Below are 18,631 nucleotides of genomic sequence, written 5' to 3' on the forward strand. Positions count from 1 at the left end.
GAGATGTGTTACTACTTACTAGACACATTTACAAACACATTGTTGAAGAAATGTATTGGTAAGCAATGTATCCCCAGATTTAATAATATCCCCCGGCTATATAAGAGAAGTGCTGGATCTGTTCCAGGACACATTAAAAGCAGGACAGATTGTTGGCAGAGCATATCCTCTCTACATTATGTTTTTTCTCTGTGGTTCAGACTCTCTTACAGTTTATGACCACATCCCAATTATCCTCAGTGGCACATGGTCAAAGTAAGACATTTGAAGTTGAATGTGAGATAGAGTGTGGTTAATGTCGGGCTAAACCCATGCAGGAAGTACTCATGTAAGGACAGATTTAGACATTGATTAATTCTCAAATGATGACCTTGATGTCAAAGTCGTTTGCTTGTTTTATCATATCCCAGACTGCATGTTAATAAGGTCTGCTTACTGAAGAACAAAACACAGACATTTTCACTTTTTATAACTATATTTAACTCTGACAGTATTCAAATGCCAACGAATGGATCTGTAAGGGTCCATCTGTTTCCATTTTAATTGCGACTGTAGGTCGCAGATTACTATGAAAACTTGCAAAACATGTCTGTCCGTCCGCCGGAGGCTGCCAGTTTTCCTCTCTATACCAAAGCTCTTTGTTGAAAATAGCCGAGCTACAAGCTTTCAGCGCAGCACTAATGCACTGTGTTGTGTAGCTGTAGTTGCAGATGGACTATTTTTGACAAATGTTTGCCCATTTGCGAGTGTTCACCTATTATGACATGCCCAGACTAGGGACTCTAGGGTTCAAGTGGTTAAACAAGCACTCATGAAAAGATATTTACAAAGTAGACGTTAACAAACAATTTGGCCAAAAATGGCGAGGAAAATAGCGGTGCCGAGATAAAAGTTTTTTTGCAAATCCACGAACAGGGTCAACGGTGACTGAGATTTTGCGGGTGTTAAAGCACTATATTCTCATAGTAATCATTTCGCTATAGAGTGTTTGTTCCATAAGAGGGGTCTCACCGTCTCTCCAGCTCTTTAATAAACAGAAAAATACATCTTCAGGCAAGTTGCCAATTCCCCCCAATCAGGATACAGTACCCCTTAAACATATTCAATTGTATAGCGTTCCAGTTCCAATTTTGTCTGTTCATTTCTTTGTGTCATCATCACTTTCAATCTCACTTGTTTATCCTGTGTCCTGCATGAGTTCACTCTCTCTTGATTTGATACAATTGGCAGAAATGAAAATGCATTTTCTGTTAAGAGATGGAGATTGAGAGCCCTGGCTGTTACTGAACAAACACTGTAGCAATGATTACTATCAGAATATAGACCTTTTTAACACTTTAACAAAAAAGGGGAAAACAATCACTTACTCCACCTTTGAAGCAGTGGTCTCCAGTCTCTCCACCTGGATGGCAGTGTCTCTGTCTGCAACTTACCTGCACTTCTATCTCTGTTTGTATGGGCCTTGTTGTGTTTAAAGCGCCCTGGTCGGTGTGTTGTTTTCTCTGCTGAGTAGCATTGTAAGTGGTGCAATCATGTTTGGGTTACACAGGACATTTATTGTGGTTGTTTTTAATGAACGTGTGCAGAGTGGTACAAGGGCAGGAGTGGAGTGTCCCATACTAATTACCTACAGCTGACAGGAACTAAATGGTGCATTTATATAGCACTTTTAGTTTTATCCAATGCGCTGCACTTTCTTTCACACATTCTGAGGACAAGGCACGACCTGCTCTTTGGGAGCAGTTCGGTGTTCAGGGTCTTGCTCAAGGACACTTCAACACAAGGAGGAGTTGGGGATTGAACCGGGAACTTTTCCGTTCCCCAAGCGGACCGTTCCAGCTTCTGAGCTATACTACTCCAAGTTTGACGTCATGTGACAGGCAGACTGGACTGGATTTTAAACTTCCTCCTGAAAGGAAGTTCAAAATAACCTAAGGATCAGAGGAGTCCTGATATTGTGTAAGGCAGTGGTTCTCAACATGTGGGTCGGGACTTCCAGGGGGGTCCCCACGATTTTGGAGTGTCCCCAGATGATTTGCTTAATTATGTGCAACATTGTTTTCTCAGTCAGGAAACAAACCAACATACAGGTGTATACTATACATTTCTAAAATGACAATTTAAGGACTTTTGATAACTTTTAATACTGCAAAATAAATTCTGCCTCAAAAGTCAACCAGGCGCTTGCCCTTCCTACAGGCCGAGCACGCAGCCGCCTAGGGCGCCATGGGGGGAGGGGGCGCCAAAAAAAACAACTCTGTCTGCCCAGTGTCCCCCAGTGCCTCCCCAGTACCTCCCCGATGTCTGCCCAGGGCCTCCCTAGTGACTACACAGTGCCTCCCCAGTGTCCCCCATGCAGTGCCTCCCCAGTGTCCCCCAAGTGCCTCCCCAGTGCCCCCCCAGTGTCCCCCCAGTGCCTCCCCAGTGTCCCCCCAGTGTCTCCCCAGTGCCCAATGTCCCCCCAGTGCCTCCCCAGTGTCCCCCCAGTGTCTCCCTAGTGCCCAATGTCCCCCCAGTGTCCCCCCAGTGTCTCCCTAGTGCCCAATGTCCCCCCAGTGCCTCCCCAGTGTCCCCCCAGTGCCTCCCCAGTGTCCCCCATGCAGTGCCTCCCCAGTGTCCCCCAAGTGCCTCCCCAGTGCCCCCCCAGTGCCTCCCCAATGTCCCCCCAGTGTCTCCCCAGTGCCCAATGTCCCCCCAGTGCCTCCCCAGTGTCCCCCCAGTGCCTCCCCGGTGTCCCCCCAGTGCCTCCCCAATGTCCCCCCAGTGCCTCCCTAGTGCCCAATGTCCCCCCAGTGCCTCCCCAGTGTCCCCCCAGTGCCTCCCCAGTGTCCCCCATGCAGTGCCTACCCAGTGTCCCCCAAGTGCCTCCCCAGTGCCCCCCCAGTGTCCCCCCAGTGCCTCCCCAATGTCCCCCCAGTGTCTCCCCAGTGCCCAATGTCCCCCCAGTGCCTCCCCAGTGTCCCCCCAGTGCCTCTCCGGTGTCCCCCCAGTGCCTCCCCAATGTCCCCCCAGTGCCTCCCCAGTGTCCCCCCAGTGCCTCCCCAGTGTCCCCCCAGTGCCTCCCCGGTGTCCCCCAGTGCCGCCGTGAAAAGTCCTGCCTAGGGCGTCACAGCCTGAAATGGTTGAGAACCACTGGTGTAAGGAACGGACTGCAGCGCTACAAACCATGTGCTGCCTACTGTCATTATGGGAAATGTGATGGTAAACACGGTTGATGAACTATCTAGAATAGATGGAGCATGACTGTTCCTTCCTGGAGGGCAGGCTTCTGTGTTTCTCAGAGACGACTTGCTTGTCTGACACTTTACCCTCATCACGGATGGATGGATTTCACGAGGCCCTGTTAAGTCGGCCAAGAAATGTAGCGCAGGTGTCAGCCGTCACGTGAACGAGAGTGGTGTCACCCTGGAGGCGTATGCCGTTATACGTGGCGGTGTCAGCCCAGGCATCAACGGTTAAGGAGAGAGGGTGTAACCGTGATATTGAACTGGTAGTGGTTGGTTGTTGACCTTAAACATCTGCCTCGAGAGATTACATGTTATCGATCTGGTTGTTTACATCCCTCCGCCTGCAAATGTCACAGAGATCGTATGGTTACTTTGTAACCTTTGTTCTCTGAGTGAAGAGACTATCTCTCCACCTCGATGTCGCTCAGAAGCGGTGTCGATCAAGTAAACCAGTGTAATCACGCACACCTGGGCCGTATATACCTGTGCGTGCCAGTACAACTGGTGTGTCTTAAAGAGATATCCACGTCACGAGTGAGGTGGGGTCATTCCCCATACATATGAAATATGTTGGGTGGAGAGATAGTCTCGATACGATAGAGAACAGCGCTTCTCAACCTTGTTGAGCGGTGCTGCTAACCGCTCCAACAAGTGACTTTGTGTGTATTCTATGTCAAAACATCTCCCCACCCAATTCCTAGTCAAGTCAATGGCAAAATAAATGACTATGACGTCATGTACTTGATACTGATAGTGGGTGTAGCAAATCAAAGGCACCGCTCACTTCACACTGGGGCGTGATTTTCAGTTGATCAGTTAGATCAGGGCCTGCTTCAACATCTCGAATGGGTTTGCGGCCCACCCATCTGACCACACAAACGTGTGTTAAAGGAGAAAATGATTAATTACACACCCCATGCAGCCTTGATTTTTGTCGCATTCCTATAAGCCAATAGTGGTGCTTTAACTGTTGTGTTGAAACTGCTATATCATGTAAGTCAAGTGTTAAATGTTTTCCTAACATTTAGCATTGGGTTAGACTATAGTTTGTACATCTATTGTACTGGTCTGCCTTCTGTTAAGGCGTCTTAAAGCCAACAAATCTGCAAGGTCTGATGGTGTTTCCACCCACAGACACTTAACTCACATCCTTTGGTGTCAGTAGGAAACGCTTACATGAGTTCTATCACAGCATTCTGGATGTAGTGTAGTGGTTTGTTCTTTGGCATAATGGTTTGCTGGAGGAAAAGCATCACAGTCAAAAGACAACTGGATCAACAAATAGATTAAAAGATCATGATCCATTATTGTCTGGAACATGGATTCATTAGAGGTCGCTATGAAACTGAGAAACGGAGATAATGATAATTGTAATGACTATTACAATGGGAGGACCAGCCTCTCTGTTTTGAATAGCCTTAGACGCACATTTAGAGGCCGTCTGATTATGCCAAGTTGTTCCACCGAACATATTAAGAAAGTATTTTATACCTCAGACCTTCTGGACGTTCTGGTGATGTTTTTAGGGTGTCGGTGTTTGGTGGCTCCCTTAAATGTATGTGTTCTAACATCCCTGGCAATAATGCTGTTAGCATGGCAGCCTGAGGTGTAAGACACTGGGACACTCCCGACTATTTTTGTGATTCATTTACATAATTTCCTACTTCAAACAGTGAAGCTCAGCAGTTCTTTGAAACGACTGCAGAGATAATCTATAGCAGGCTAATAATGTCTTCATTTCACGCACGCACGCACGCACGCACGCACGCACACACGCACGCACGCACGCACGCACGCACGCACAGCAACACAAAGTCCTTGTAAAATGGCGGCAGTGAATAGCACTTCCTTTCTATGGGAATTTACATTTACCTCGTCTTATGTGGTCTCCTGATAGATGATATTTCATCTTTGAATGGATGGTATCAGAGCATTCCTCATTTTGGAGGCAGAGAATGAGAATTTCCCCCGTGTTTGTTCTATATTCGATTGTTGTAGCTCCCTCTAGTGTTGTGGGTGTCACTCACATGAAGTTAGACGACTATTATGCTTATTCACTGTGAGAATTCGTCAGCTGATCTGTCAGATCTTTACAGCTGGATGTAGACCCAACAACTGGATGTAGACCCCCCCACACACACACACACACACACACACACACACACACACACACACACACACACACACACACACACACACACACACACACACACACACACACACACACACACACACACCACCATCTCCACCCTGCTGCCATGGTAACAGCCAAATCCCTGGAAATGAGACTTGGTAGGCGAATGTGAGAGCGAGAGACCGAGGCTAGAAGAGAGACAGAATGAGAATGAAGGGTGTGAGACAGGCTAGAAGAGAGACAGAATGAGAATGAAGGGTGTGAGACAGGCTAGAAGAGAGACAGAATGAGAATGAAGGGAGGGGACTCGATCGAGGAAATAAAACAAGATAAAGTGCCTCTCGGGGCACAGGTCTCCACCAGGGCAGGTCAGATTGTGGCCTCCTGGTGGCGCTATAACAGTCCGTTCTGAAAAAAAGGTTAAAAAATCAGCAGAGAGTGAGCGACGTTGCCGCTACTGTATGCCGAATTGAAGTGGACTCGGCCCCAGACTTTTTTTTCTCCCTGGAAATAAAAACACACACACACACACACACACACACACACACACACACACACACACACACACACACACACACACACACACACACACACACACACACACAGACACAGACACAGACACAGACTCACACACAGACTCACACGAACGGACACACAGAGACCCCTTTTCCACCGGTTGGTTGGAACCGGTTCAGTTCTTTTTGGTTCTTAGTCCATGAGCCAGAGCTCCAAAATTGGTGGGAAAATCTAGACTTATATTAAATTGTTTATAGAATCAATACAAGTAAATTAATACATGTTAACCCTTCAACAGTAGTAGCTTTTTCATATTTTCTATTATTTTCCTACATAATGCCTCATTTGCATATTTAAAAATGTAAAATGTTTAATACAATAAATCATTCTCTTCGTGTAAGTAATGAACAGGGGAAGTTTCATGGTGATAACAATCTAATATAGGTATAGTTTTGCCCACTCAATTCATAATTAACGTTCCAATTTTGGAGCTCTGGCTCATGGACTAAGATCCAAAAAGAACTGAACCGGTTCCCATTGGGAACCAACTGGTGCAAAACATACTCTCTCCCCATGCCTTCGGCCTGGTGGAGACAATAACGAAGGTGTGAAGGACAGCTGGAGAGAAGGAGGGGGGGAAGGGTGTTGAAAAGAAAACTGAAAAGCAGTGTTGTCATGTCCTCTTATTATTATAAGCGACTTTGGCCTTGCTTTTTCTGTAAAGTTGCTTGTACCTTGGTAGTTGTGCGGGTTGCGGTTGGGGCTTGGTCCCTAATAAACTTTAAACGAGTCGTTTAAAGTATAGAAACCTTGTATCTCCATGTTTCAACTTTTTATTTTATTTCAAATGAATGCCCTACTTAATCGTTCAAGTGGTTAAGTGTGTCTGTGGGTTTTATAGATTAAATTAAAAGTAATGAGTAAAGAGCTTTTGTGACAAAAAAATAACTATATTGGATCCATTGGAACGCAGGTTCTTTCTGAAAAGCAACTGTGTTAGACAAGTTTTTTTTATAATAATTTAATAATTCAGGCAAAAAAACAATACTATACACATGCACGCATGCACCAGTTCAATGCAGCATTTAGTTAACAGCTTTTGGTAAACCCACACAGGACCAGGAGGATCAGGAGTGCAGAAGCTTTTATGCTAAAAAAATCTGTGTTGCGGCACAGAGGAGGTTTTTCTGCACTTAAACATTCATGCAGCTCCCCAGGCTTCCCAGATTTTAAGGATTATTAATAATTACACAAAGATTATGAATATCCAGTCCTGAAGAAAGAACAAATATAGATACACAATAGTCAGATGATTCAGGGAGAGGTGGGATCAAGCTCTAAGTGCAGGAGAGGTAACTGTATAACATTTCTGACACAGAGATGTTATCTCTGTCGCCCTGCTATCCACTCCACAAAATGTGTAACTAAGAACATTTACAAGGTACTTTTACTTTACTGGAGTAGGCCTATTTCCAAATGTCAGTACTTTTACTTTATACTCCACTATATCTCAGAGGAAAATATTGTACTCCACTACCATTATGCAAACTTTAGTTACTGCTTTGTGTAGCAGATCTACAAGCTTGTAGATTGCCTACTTTCAAAATATTTTGTATACATTTTGAACTTGTGAAATGGGACATTCTGCACAATGAGTACTTTCGTTTGGTACTTGTTTAAGTATATTTTGATACCAATACTATTGTACTTTTACTCAAGTACATTTTGATTTCCAGACTTTTACTTCCAACAAAGTATGTGTACATTGCTGTATTGACACTTTTACTTAAGTAAAACATGTACTTTTTTTTTAATACTATACATACACATGCATGCACTCGAGTGCTAATAACTGTCTCACCCTTTCATTTCTCTTCCGTTCCTCCCTGCAGGTGCTGCACCAGTGGAGATGTCACTGACCTGACTTCAGATATGCAAAGCCCCCATGCTGCTACTGCTGTAGGCAGGACTGGATGGACCGAGGTCCCCTGCACCCGCCTGGACAAGGGAACAGCCGCCCCGCTGCCGTCCCTCCGCACGCGCTCCGTGCCCATCATCCCCTCCCTCCAGCCGCACGACCGGACGGACAAGCGGCCTGTGGGCGCCCCGAATCCCCAGGCGTCGGCGACGACACCGCCGCGCCTCCAGTGGCGGTCCGCGCCACCGGCCCGAAAGACCACCGCAGTGCCTGTGGGCTCCGCAGCCGCGTCCTCCGGCCCCGGTGAGACCGCCAACGCCGCCGTCCCCCGTCCCGCACCCGTCGGCAGCCTGCGGTCAGGAGGGAAGAGCCGGGGCACCCCGGCGCGCGAAAAACCCCGCCCCGTGGAGACGACGGTGGAACTGGAGGGCGGCTCGAAACACAGAAGCCTTTGCGGTCCCGTGATGGCGTCCGCCGGGCCGTGTTCCGATCTGCTGTGCGGCGGCATGAACACTGTTACCGCAGTGACGACCGTGCTCGCTCAGGAGGGCGGCGCTGACAAATACTCTCGCGGCGCGCCGTTCCCCGGCGCTGAGGCCACAGTGCTGAAGGAAGCGGACCAAACAGAGGCCCCTGGGCCTTGCCTAGCAGAGACCACTGTAGCGCACGGAGGAGCAAACTGCGCCTCGTCGGCCACCAATAAGGCCCCCGGTGGCAGAGAACGAGGCACAGCCGGAGACGCCGCCGCCGCGCCTTCCTCCTCCACGAGCTGATCGGGTTATTTCTACCGCGCTTTCAAGGACGTTGTTTTCCGATAACTCGCCTATCCTTCGTCGGGTGGCATGTGTTTGGCTCGTGGCCATCGACGGAGCTCGAGCGGACTCCACCACAGCAGAGATGACATTTATTGACAATGAGTAAAAACTAAAAAGACATGAAATATTCCAGAAAAAGAAGGCAAAACACAAACACGTTGTTGTGTATACATGTGAATCAAATGCAGAAAACAAAGTTATTTGGATTTTAAAAAGTGTACTGAAGAAAAAAAAAAAAGAAGATAAATGCCACTATTTAAACACAGCTTCTACTTAGAAACCAAAATAGTGTGTCATCTCTATGTTGTTTCTCTATTGTAAAGAAATGAAAGTATATGTCACATAATATATGTCATATAGACATATATATATTTGACATGCAATTGTGACAAAATAAAGATTATGATTACAGTGTACATGTTTTTTTTTATTTTTTAATTTCAGTCAGACTTAATGACATGCACATTGGCATTGCTATTTTATTGTGGTTGTATTCATTTTTAATTAGATTATCTATTCTACACAGTATGTCTCTTAGGAATGGGAGTTTTGAATGTTATTGATTTGTCAATAGGGCAGCTGTTTGACGTGTGACGCGACATCACATTGCAGATCTGAACAACAACCGTTTAACATGTTTACAAACATTGTCTACTTATATGTTTTCCATCACTTTACTCTGCACATCATCGACTTGAACTGGTCCATTTAGTTGGTGCTTCGATTGGTGCACTGCGACATACTGTATAGCGCCATGTCCAGGGGGGTGCACTTGTATATCATGTGACATACTAGCGTCATGTCCATAGGGTGTACATCAAGCTGCCTCACGCTACAGAAACAGGAGATAGGCAGGAGCCTATGGGCCACATGGCTCAGGTAGTGGTGTAAAGTAACTAAGCACATTTTTGAGGGGTGCTAGCCCCTCCTATACACAGGTTTAATGTTTGTCTTTAGTTTGTTTTGTAAACGCCATTGACAATGAAGGGAAAATTTACGTCAATGTGTCATTTACGTCATATTGTCTCTTTATTGTTAATGGTGTTTAATGTTTGTGTTTGCACCGTTTGTTTTACATCACCATTACATCACCTAATCAACATGAGGTGTGATTTTTAGATTAAATTCCCATTGACAATGAATGGAGAATTTACGTCATATGTGTCTGAGCAAATCGACATGTTACGTCATGATGATGTGCGATGATAAGAGCGCCCCTCACTTCACACAGGTGTGATTCTTTTGAGGTATTTTTACTTTACTGGAGTATTTCCCTTCCATTGTGAGCTTGTAGATCTGCTATTTTAAAGATATTTATACCTTATTTTGAAAACTTGTGAAATGGGACATTCTGCATAATGAGAATAGTACTTTATACTCTTGGTTCTTTAAGTACATTGATACCAATACCTTTGTACCTGTAATTTTTAATTCTGGAATTTTACTTGTAACAGAGTATTTCTACATTGCAGTATTGATACTTTTACTTCAAGGGGTATTTCACTTAAAAATGGGTAATTTTATCGTCTACTTAAGTTGCTTGATTCAGTATTTAGATATTTTATATTAATTTTATCAAACCCTTCCTATACAAACCCATTGTAACCCATTGTAAATTATTTTTTTCATTTATTTGTATAGGAAGGGGGTGGGGCAGGTGAAACGAATGTCAAAACTCTAATCAAATAACTTAAAAACTATCTGGGGTGTTCACAAAAGCCTGAGTAGACGTTAAAATGACCAAAAATATTTTTGAAAGTGAAATATCCCTTTAAGTATAAAATGTGAGTAACACTGGCTCGGGGAACCAGCAATTCCCAAGGCTACAGATGTCATATATCACTGCAGAGCAAGGTGGAGGCTTCTGGGCTGCAGCATCAATTGTTTTCTCATATTCTCCACATCCAGTGGTGGAACAAGTACTTGCATCTTTTACTTAAGTAAAAGTATCAATACTGCAATGTAGAAATACTCTGTTACAAGTAAAAGTCCGGAATTCAAAATAAAAGTACAAAAGTATTGGTATAAAAATGTACTTAAAGTATAAAGTACTCATTGTGCAGAAATATCCCATTTCACAAGTTTTCAAATGTATAAAAATCTTGGAAATATTCAAGTAAAGTACAAATACCTCAACATTTTACTTTGGGGCGACTCACACATGCACAACAGATTGATGTATGCTTGTTGTATGAGATGTATAGCTGATGCAAGCTTGCAATGCATTTCCAATGGGAGTCACATGGTTTGACACAACATTTGTGTTGTATGAGGGGGAGGGGGGCAGTCGAAACACAGCCGAAAGCCATACAACACAAATGTTGTGTCAAACCATGTGACTCCCATTGGAAATGCATTGCGAGCTTGCATCAGCTATACATCTCATACAACAAGCATACATCAATCTGTTGCGAAGGTGTGAGTCAGGCCTTAAGGCCTACTTAAGTAAATGTACTTAGTTACTTTACCACTGTCCACATTCTACCTTACCTTTTGTGTAAATTCCGGTCTGTCTGACATGAATTGCATCTTCTGTGTCACTGTGCAGTACTACTCCTTAACAGTATGAGGCAGCAACACGCCATTGACCATCTAAAGCCAGTCGGCCCTGACAAAAAGCAAAATAAAGTGTTGTCATGTTACGGTCCACGTCTCTATGGCAACAGACCTCTGTCAATGTATGACTGTTGGTTTTGTCGCTCCGTGAGGCAGTGGGCACCAGAAGAGCTCTGCCAGGATTTAATTATGCACATAGAAAAGAAAAACAGCCCCACTAATTAAGTCCAGCTCATTATTTTTTGGACAATTCTACAATCTGCTGGAAGAGGTGGTTTAGCAGAGAGAGAGAGATTATCTATTATAATTAATCAGGGAACGTATTAAATACACAGTGACTAGTGCTGTCAGTGTTGGACGTGACAATGGATCAACAGACAAATTTATATATAGGGTCCCTGGGACCCAATTTGAGAACCACCAGTTTTCTATCGCCTGATCTGTTCCATTTTCATGTCACAGCAGCTTTCACAGTACAAATGTGCCATTCCAACTCTTCACGCTTTCCTGATCTGTTCCCGAAGGTTTTCTGAAAATGCCTGCGGGTTTTATTCACTAATTAATAATTCTACTGCTTTGCTACTGACGACAAGTATGCGTTCACACGGGCAGATGCAAAGATACAGTCTACCATTCATTTTCAATGGAAGCCAGCGACAAGAAGATACGAAGATACATCTGACGTAGCTGCTGCAAAAGCTACAACGATACAAAAAAGTTGAGCTGTGTTTAATACACTGTGTAGATTTACATCTTAATTTGTATCTTTTGCATCTGCCAGTCATTCACTCCTCGACACTTTCAGCAGAGGAACACTATCTATTCAGGGAATCTGAATAGAATTAACATATAATATAATATAGCACCTTGGCAAATGCCTCCCTTTCTCATTGACAATGTTCTGACAATGCGTTGATATGATGTTGACTGATTCGACATACGACAGACAGACTTTCTGACTGTTTACAAAAATAATTGTAGATCGTCTATTTTCGGTGAGCACAGTCTGGACACCCACACAGTGCGTAGCCATAGCGCATTGAATAAAGTGTTCTTCTATTGATTAATTTAATTCAAGAGAAGCGTATTTCCTTATTGCTAAATCACATTGCAATGAGGTATTTTGAATTTTTGAATTTGTCCGATTATTTGGACTTGTACGTATAGGACCTCTCTTTAGTCCGACCGGTCGGACTATTGGGAGGTCGCGGACCAGTACCGCCAGTCTGACCGTCCAAAATCTGGCCTGTGGGCCATATCGCAGTACTGGCAGCGAATATTATTATTATTATATCACATTTCCACACCACTGGCCCACTTCAGACTGGAACAGGCCGGTCTTCTGGGATTCATTACAAAGCTCCTGATGGCCAGTTCAGGTCTGTCCAGAAGGAACAAAGAGGACAGAGAGACAGAGACACACTTTTGTTTGCAGCGGGAGAACCACCATGTGTCACAATGAGCACTTTAGTTTAATAGGAGACATTCATGGGGGAGAAAGTCACTAGAGAAACACACAATGAAGCCATACAATTCACTGGCTTGTAGGAGAGACGGGGGAGATTGCATTACAGACAAAGCTCCTTGACTTTGTCTTTAATGCTTATATGATTTTCTGTGATCTAAATTAGTGGTTCATTGTTTGGGGAATACTGGCTCTAAGGTATAAGGGGAATAACTGTTATGAGACTATTAAGACTATTACAACCTGGAAGATGAGACACATCTGATTGGATTGTTGTGATTGGCTGTATAAATAGCTGACAGTATCATCCACAATTTGATCATCTGGGGGAAGATAGTATTGGAGCGATTGTGTACCTCGATCACCTCCAATGTTACAGAGACCTTCAACCCATTAAGACCTGAAGCTGAATCAAAAAATGTAATCCTAACATCCTAAACATTTCTCGGAAAAACTGCTATAATTTTTTTTATTTTGGCCGCCGACCCGCATTTTACAATAGGCTACTATTTATTTGTGTACCAAGGACACCCAGAAGCAAAGCTTTGAGTTTTAAAAAAAAGGTTGCTTTAAACTATATATATTCTAACATTTTCACGATAAAAAAATGAAAAAAAGCAGATCTACAAGCTCATAGTATGGCCCACAGTGACACTATGAGTTTGTACATTGTATCTGCTATTTTTGAATAGCCAAAGTAGCTACATCAGACTAACGTATGCGGCATGCCCCTCAAAGTGTAAAATGACAGAGATGCTTTCCCGGTTTCAATGGGGTAATATAAATTAAACAAACCAACAAACAAAGAACGACAAGGAAGGACACAATGTAGGGCTCATCAGAGACTAGGGGCTCCATTTTCGTCACCGCTAAACCCCTTATCCCTAAACTTATTTTCCTTTTTTTTTTACTATTTTGCAAAACATTTTTAAATAGTTAAAATGGCCAGTCTACAAGCTCACAGCGTGTCAATGTAGATTGGCTAGTTCAACTATTCAAAAATGTTTTTCAAAATAGTAAAAAAAAAAGGCAAAGAAGTTTAGGGATAAGGGGTTTAGCGGTGACGAAAATGAAGCCCCATATGCCTCCAGACTTTGGGAGTGGAATGGCCTGCCAACGTTCCTGAACTCAACCCAACTGAACACGTGTGTGGTAAAGCTTGCCCGTGCTGTCCGTGCTCTACTGACCAACACGACGACAACCACGTTGGCTGCGACAAATCCTGGTTGAGGAGTAGAATGCCAGCCTACTCCCACAGCAGTGTGTGACCAGCAGACGTGTGTGTGTGTGTGTGTGTGTGTGTGTGTGTGTGTGTGTGTGTGTGTGTGTGTGTGTGTGTGTGTGTGTGTGTGTGTGTGTGTGTGTGTGTGTGTGTGTGTGTGTGTGTGTGTGTGTGTGTGTGTGTGTGTGTGTGTGTGTGTGTGTGACCAGCATGAGGAGGAGGTGCCAGGCTGTATGGTCCTGATGCTTGTTGACCCATTGCACTTAAAATAGTTCAACTAGCCAATCTACATCGACACGTTGTGAGCTTGTAGATCGGCTATTTGAACTATTTTAAAAGGTTTTCAAAATAGTAAAAAAAAAAATGCAAATACGTTTAGGGATGAGGGGTAAGGGGCACGCTGTACGCTTGTACCGGTATATCTGCTATTTGTGAATAGGCAACACATACAGCTAGTCAGCTATAGCCTGGCTAATAAGCCAGACTCAAATCACACTGTCGTGTGGTATTTGAGTCTGGAGATGCTGTGTATGGATCTTGTTTCCCGGGGGGGCGGGTTCAAACATTTTCTCTTTGACGCAATTGGTCAGAGCTACTGTCAGTCAAAGGTCTCAAGCATTGAACGTCACTGTACCAAAGCCCGCCCATATTGCATACCGTGTCCCGATTGGCCACACCAGTTTTCTGGTGTAGGAAATGGGCGTACAATTGAGCCTCTCCAGACCGTAATCCGCCGGCAGGCAATTTTTTTTTGCCAACGGCTTATTAGCCAGGCTAAATCAGCTATACGCGTCTGGGCACCTAGGCTGGTAATCCAGCCTGACAGCGTGTTGCGGGTTCGAGTCCTGATCCTGATGACCTTTGCTGCATGTCACCCCCATCTCTCTCCCCATTTCCATCTATCAATAAAGGCATAAAAAGCCCTCAAAATGTGTTTGTGTTTGTGATGTTATATTAACTTAACTAATAACTAATAATAATAACTACTTATGCGGGGGACCCCCTGGAATCCCCTAGGACCCCTCTTTGAGAACCAATGATGTATGCTGCCCTACAAAGCCAGTTAAAGTGCAGTAACTATGGGAGAGAAAGAAAAAGTCTGATAATGCTTTTAAAATTGGCACAAAATACTTTGGAAATGGGTGTTGGCAGCCAATACATATAATGTTGGGGGTCCTTGCCATGAGCAATCACTGAGCAACATTCAGAAACTGTTAGGATGGCCAGATGTCAATCAAGTCTAAGCCCCACCCCCTCTCTAACTGAAAGGGGGTGTGGCTAAAAAGAAAAATGAGGAAGTGAGACAGGACAGGACAGGGAGACAGGGGAAAACTGTGATGTTTACAAAAAGTCCTGGTTATATCAGTTAAATAATCTGGGAATGTGGGAAACGTCAAACGTTTACACCAAATCAATAGCCAGGGTGAGGATATATCTGCATGCAACCCAAAACATTAAACAGTAAACCGTAAAGTTAATGTGTTTGTAGCTTAGGTTTGTAGCTGGATTTTCACACAGTATTTCTACCATAACCAGCTTACTGTGTGGCTGATCAATAGAGGGTATGCACGTGACATCATCGTACCTGGAAGTTATGCGGGAACGCCCACTGAGTGGCAAAAAACTACTTTCTGGCCTTGCCAGCCCATTCATCCAAACAGAAAAGTCCTGTCTGATTGTCTGACTTGAATTATCCTCTTTCTATCTGCAAAGTTTTTGTTTCATAATAATCCACCATAAACGTTATTAGCTGTTAGTTGTTAGCTACTTTCTGTCAAGAAATGTCCTGCATTTGATTATTTTTCTAAGTGTCAGAGTTTGGAAGTGCTTGTTTTCCATAACACAACATTTTGCTGCCTCCTGCATTATGTGACATTTAGAAACAGGTGGTACGCAGGATGGTTGAGTGATTTCCAACGAGCGCTTCCAAACTCCAACACTCCATGCTGCTCAATGTTTTGCCACTCAGTCTAGATGAGGGGGGCGTGTCCTGATGGGAAAATCATGCCTGTGCATACTCTCTATGCTAAGCCTGGAGGAGAAGAGAGTGTGTGAGACGTTTCAACAAGTTTCTGAGTGAGTATATGGACACTATTTGAGAACTGTAATGGCATTTATACGTAGTTGAAGGATAGAATGTTTATTGTTTTGTGATAGTGTGCTTCAGGATGCTGCTACCAAAGCTGTTGCAGTAGAGGTGCTCAAGAATTGTCACTGCCAGTGGTGTAAAGTAACTAAGTATACTCAAGTCAGTGATGTAAATTAGTTTTCACTATAATGGGTCCCGGGACATAGGCGTGGTCTTTTAGATGGGTCCCACTTCAACAGTCATATTATTTTGTAATTTTTACAAATTGCAGCATTTAACTCCCATTTCATCTAGTATGGTTATATTCACGTATAAAATATATCTGAAAGAAATTCTAAATCTTCTAAAGAGTTATGCAAACAACAGTGCAAAGTATTTGCAAACATAAGTAAATTAAATAGCACCAAATTACAGTACAGTGCTGAGTACAGTAGTGCGTCCTGCAAAATGCACCTTTCAAGTACTGTACTTATTACTTAAGTACAATTTTTTTGTTATGTTTTTGCTTTACTTTATAGTGGAGTATTTCTTAGAAGTAGAAGTATTTCTTTCTTCTACTCCACTACATATCTCGGATCCAAATATTGTTACTCCACTACATTTATTTGAGAACTTTAGCTACCAGTTACTTTGTAGATTTTTATTATTATTACAAAACATACGTTGACCACTTCATTCCGGCCATTTGAAAATAGCTGATCTACAAGCTCACAATGCGTCGTGATGCGACGCATTGTGAGGTTTTAGATGTGCTACTTTCAAAATAATTATTTACGGTACATATGAAAACTTGAAAGAGTACATTTTGATGCCAATACTTTTGTACTTTTCCTCAAGTACATTTTGAATTCCAGACTTCTCCAGCAGGAGCGAGGTCAAATCAGCGACTTATATTTCTATTACTGCTATTAATTCTATATTGCAGAATATAGAGAATTTAGAGGATCCAACTGTACACAGGGGAACTACAACCTATCTCAAACCCTCACCCTAACCCTAACCTCCCACGGGGCAACACACCTAAACCTAACCTTAACCCATGTCTAACCAATGACTAGTCTAAACTAAGTATGCACGCCGTAGATTTAGCTGACTAAAATGTTATGATAGTCAATTAAAATTAAGAATAAAACTAAAACATTAAGATGACTCAAATATTATGACTAAAAATAAATTGCATTTTATGCAAAAGACTAAAACTAAAACTAACTCAAATTGCCGTCAAAATCAACACTGCTCCAGCCTCTCTGCAGTTCACTAAATGCATATCCGCTATCTTACACTGCACAGTATACTGACAGGCAGGAATGACGGGCGTATATCGTTTACCATGACCTCTGACCATGCACACAGTCCCTGACAAGTCACATCATTGTTGGGCCAACTGCAGGCCAAGGCCTCCCTGATCGTTTGGGACTCCCAAGCCAGCCTGCAAGACACATTGTTGTCCGCTTGACCTCAAACCCTGTTGTGCTCACTGCGTATATTTTTGCAATGGAGTGATTCCCAGAATCCCAGAGATGCTGCTGTCAAGAAAAAAGCACTTCTAATGAGATTGTCTTTCTGGCCTGAGTTAACCCTCATCGAGAGAGAGAGAGAGGGACAGAAATACCCTGTGGAAGAAGTACTCGGGTGTTAATTTTACTTAAGTAAAAGTAGCAATACCACAATATAAAAATACTCTGTTACATGTAAAAGTACTGCATTCAAAAATGGACTTGAGTAAATGTACCAAATCAGGTCTAGTGGCATACATATACTTACAGTAACAAAATAAAAGCAGACTTTTTTGTCTGACAAACGTGTCGCAATGTGACTCGTATCGCTGACTAAAACATAGCCTGCATTTGCTCTTGAGATGTAGTGGCTATAAGTATAAATTATAAAAAAAAACGTGGAAATACTCAAATAAAGTAAAGGGATTTTACGTCAATTGAGGTGGATCTGGTCAGGTACTATTGTCAAAAGAGAGCAGAAGTATTGAATGGCTGCTGAAGAAGCTGTAAAACAGGGGTGGGCAACTTTGACGATGGAGAGGGCCACTATATTTCCACACTCACTCAGGGCCATATATTACTGTCGTAGCAAAAATAGCCGATCTACAAGCTCAAAACGCGTCGCGCTGCGACGCGTTTTGAGCTTGTAGATCGGCTATTTTTTGCTATATTCGAATTTAAATCTTGAATAATTCTTTTGCTATTTTTGAATTGGAATCCTGCAAATTAACATTTTCATGTAATTTCAAATTATACTTGTGTTGGGCATTGAGCTACTAATTTAGACTGAAGTAATTAAAGCGGGTCATTTGTAAACAGCTGAAACCAATATTATACAATTACAATATCAGTATTCTGACATTAACCTGAGGGCCGCATTAAGTGAAGGTGGGGGCCGCATGTGGCCCCCGGGCCGCCAGTTGCCCACCCCTGCTGTAAAACTTTGTAAACCCATTGGCAACACAGGTCGGATGGTGATCTTATCATGTGCACTGACTGACTTCATGTGTACTTTTCACATATTTTAGCCGTGGGCTTAAAACAAGTGAAACTTCTGTCCAAATGTACTGCATGATTCTCACCGGTTTCCCTACATCGATTTATAACCGAGGGGGAATGAACCTAACCTGACTCCACCAGATGGCGGCAGCAGTGAGTTCCTCCTCCTGAGGAGGGAACTTATTTATTTGATA

The 18,631-nt window shown here is 43.3% G+C and overlaps 1 protein-coding gene across 1 annotated transcript in view; it reads left to right on the forward strand.

The window, feature by feature from the left end:
- The window catches only part of nrg3b (neuregulin 3b), a 291,582-nt gene extending 282,556 nt beyond the window's left edge, over positions 1-9,026 (forward strand). The window contains exon 9 of the mRNA XM_079492152.1: positions 7,770-9,026. Coding sequence (XP_079348278.1) covers positions 7,770-8,568 — 799 coding nt within the window. The 3' untranslated portion in view covers positions 8,569-9,026. The remainder of the gene's footprint in view (positions 1-7,769) is intronic.
- Positions 9,027-18,631: the final 9,605 nt, after the last annotated feature.

This window comes from Electrona antarctica, assembly GCF_951216825.1.
Source record: "Electrona antarctica genome assembly, chromosome: 22".
In the NCBI taxonomy this organism is placed as follows: Eukaryota; Metazoa; Chordata; class Actinopteri; order Myctophiformes; family Myctophidae; genus Electrona; species Electrona antarctica.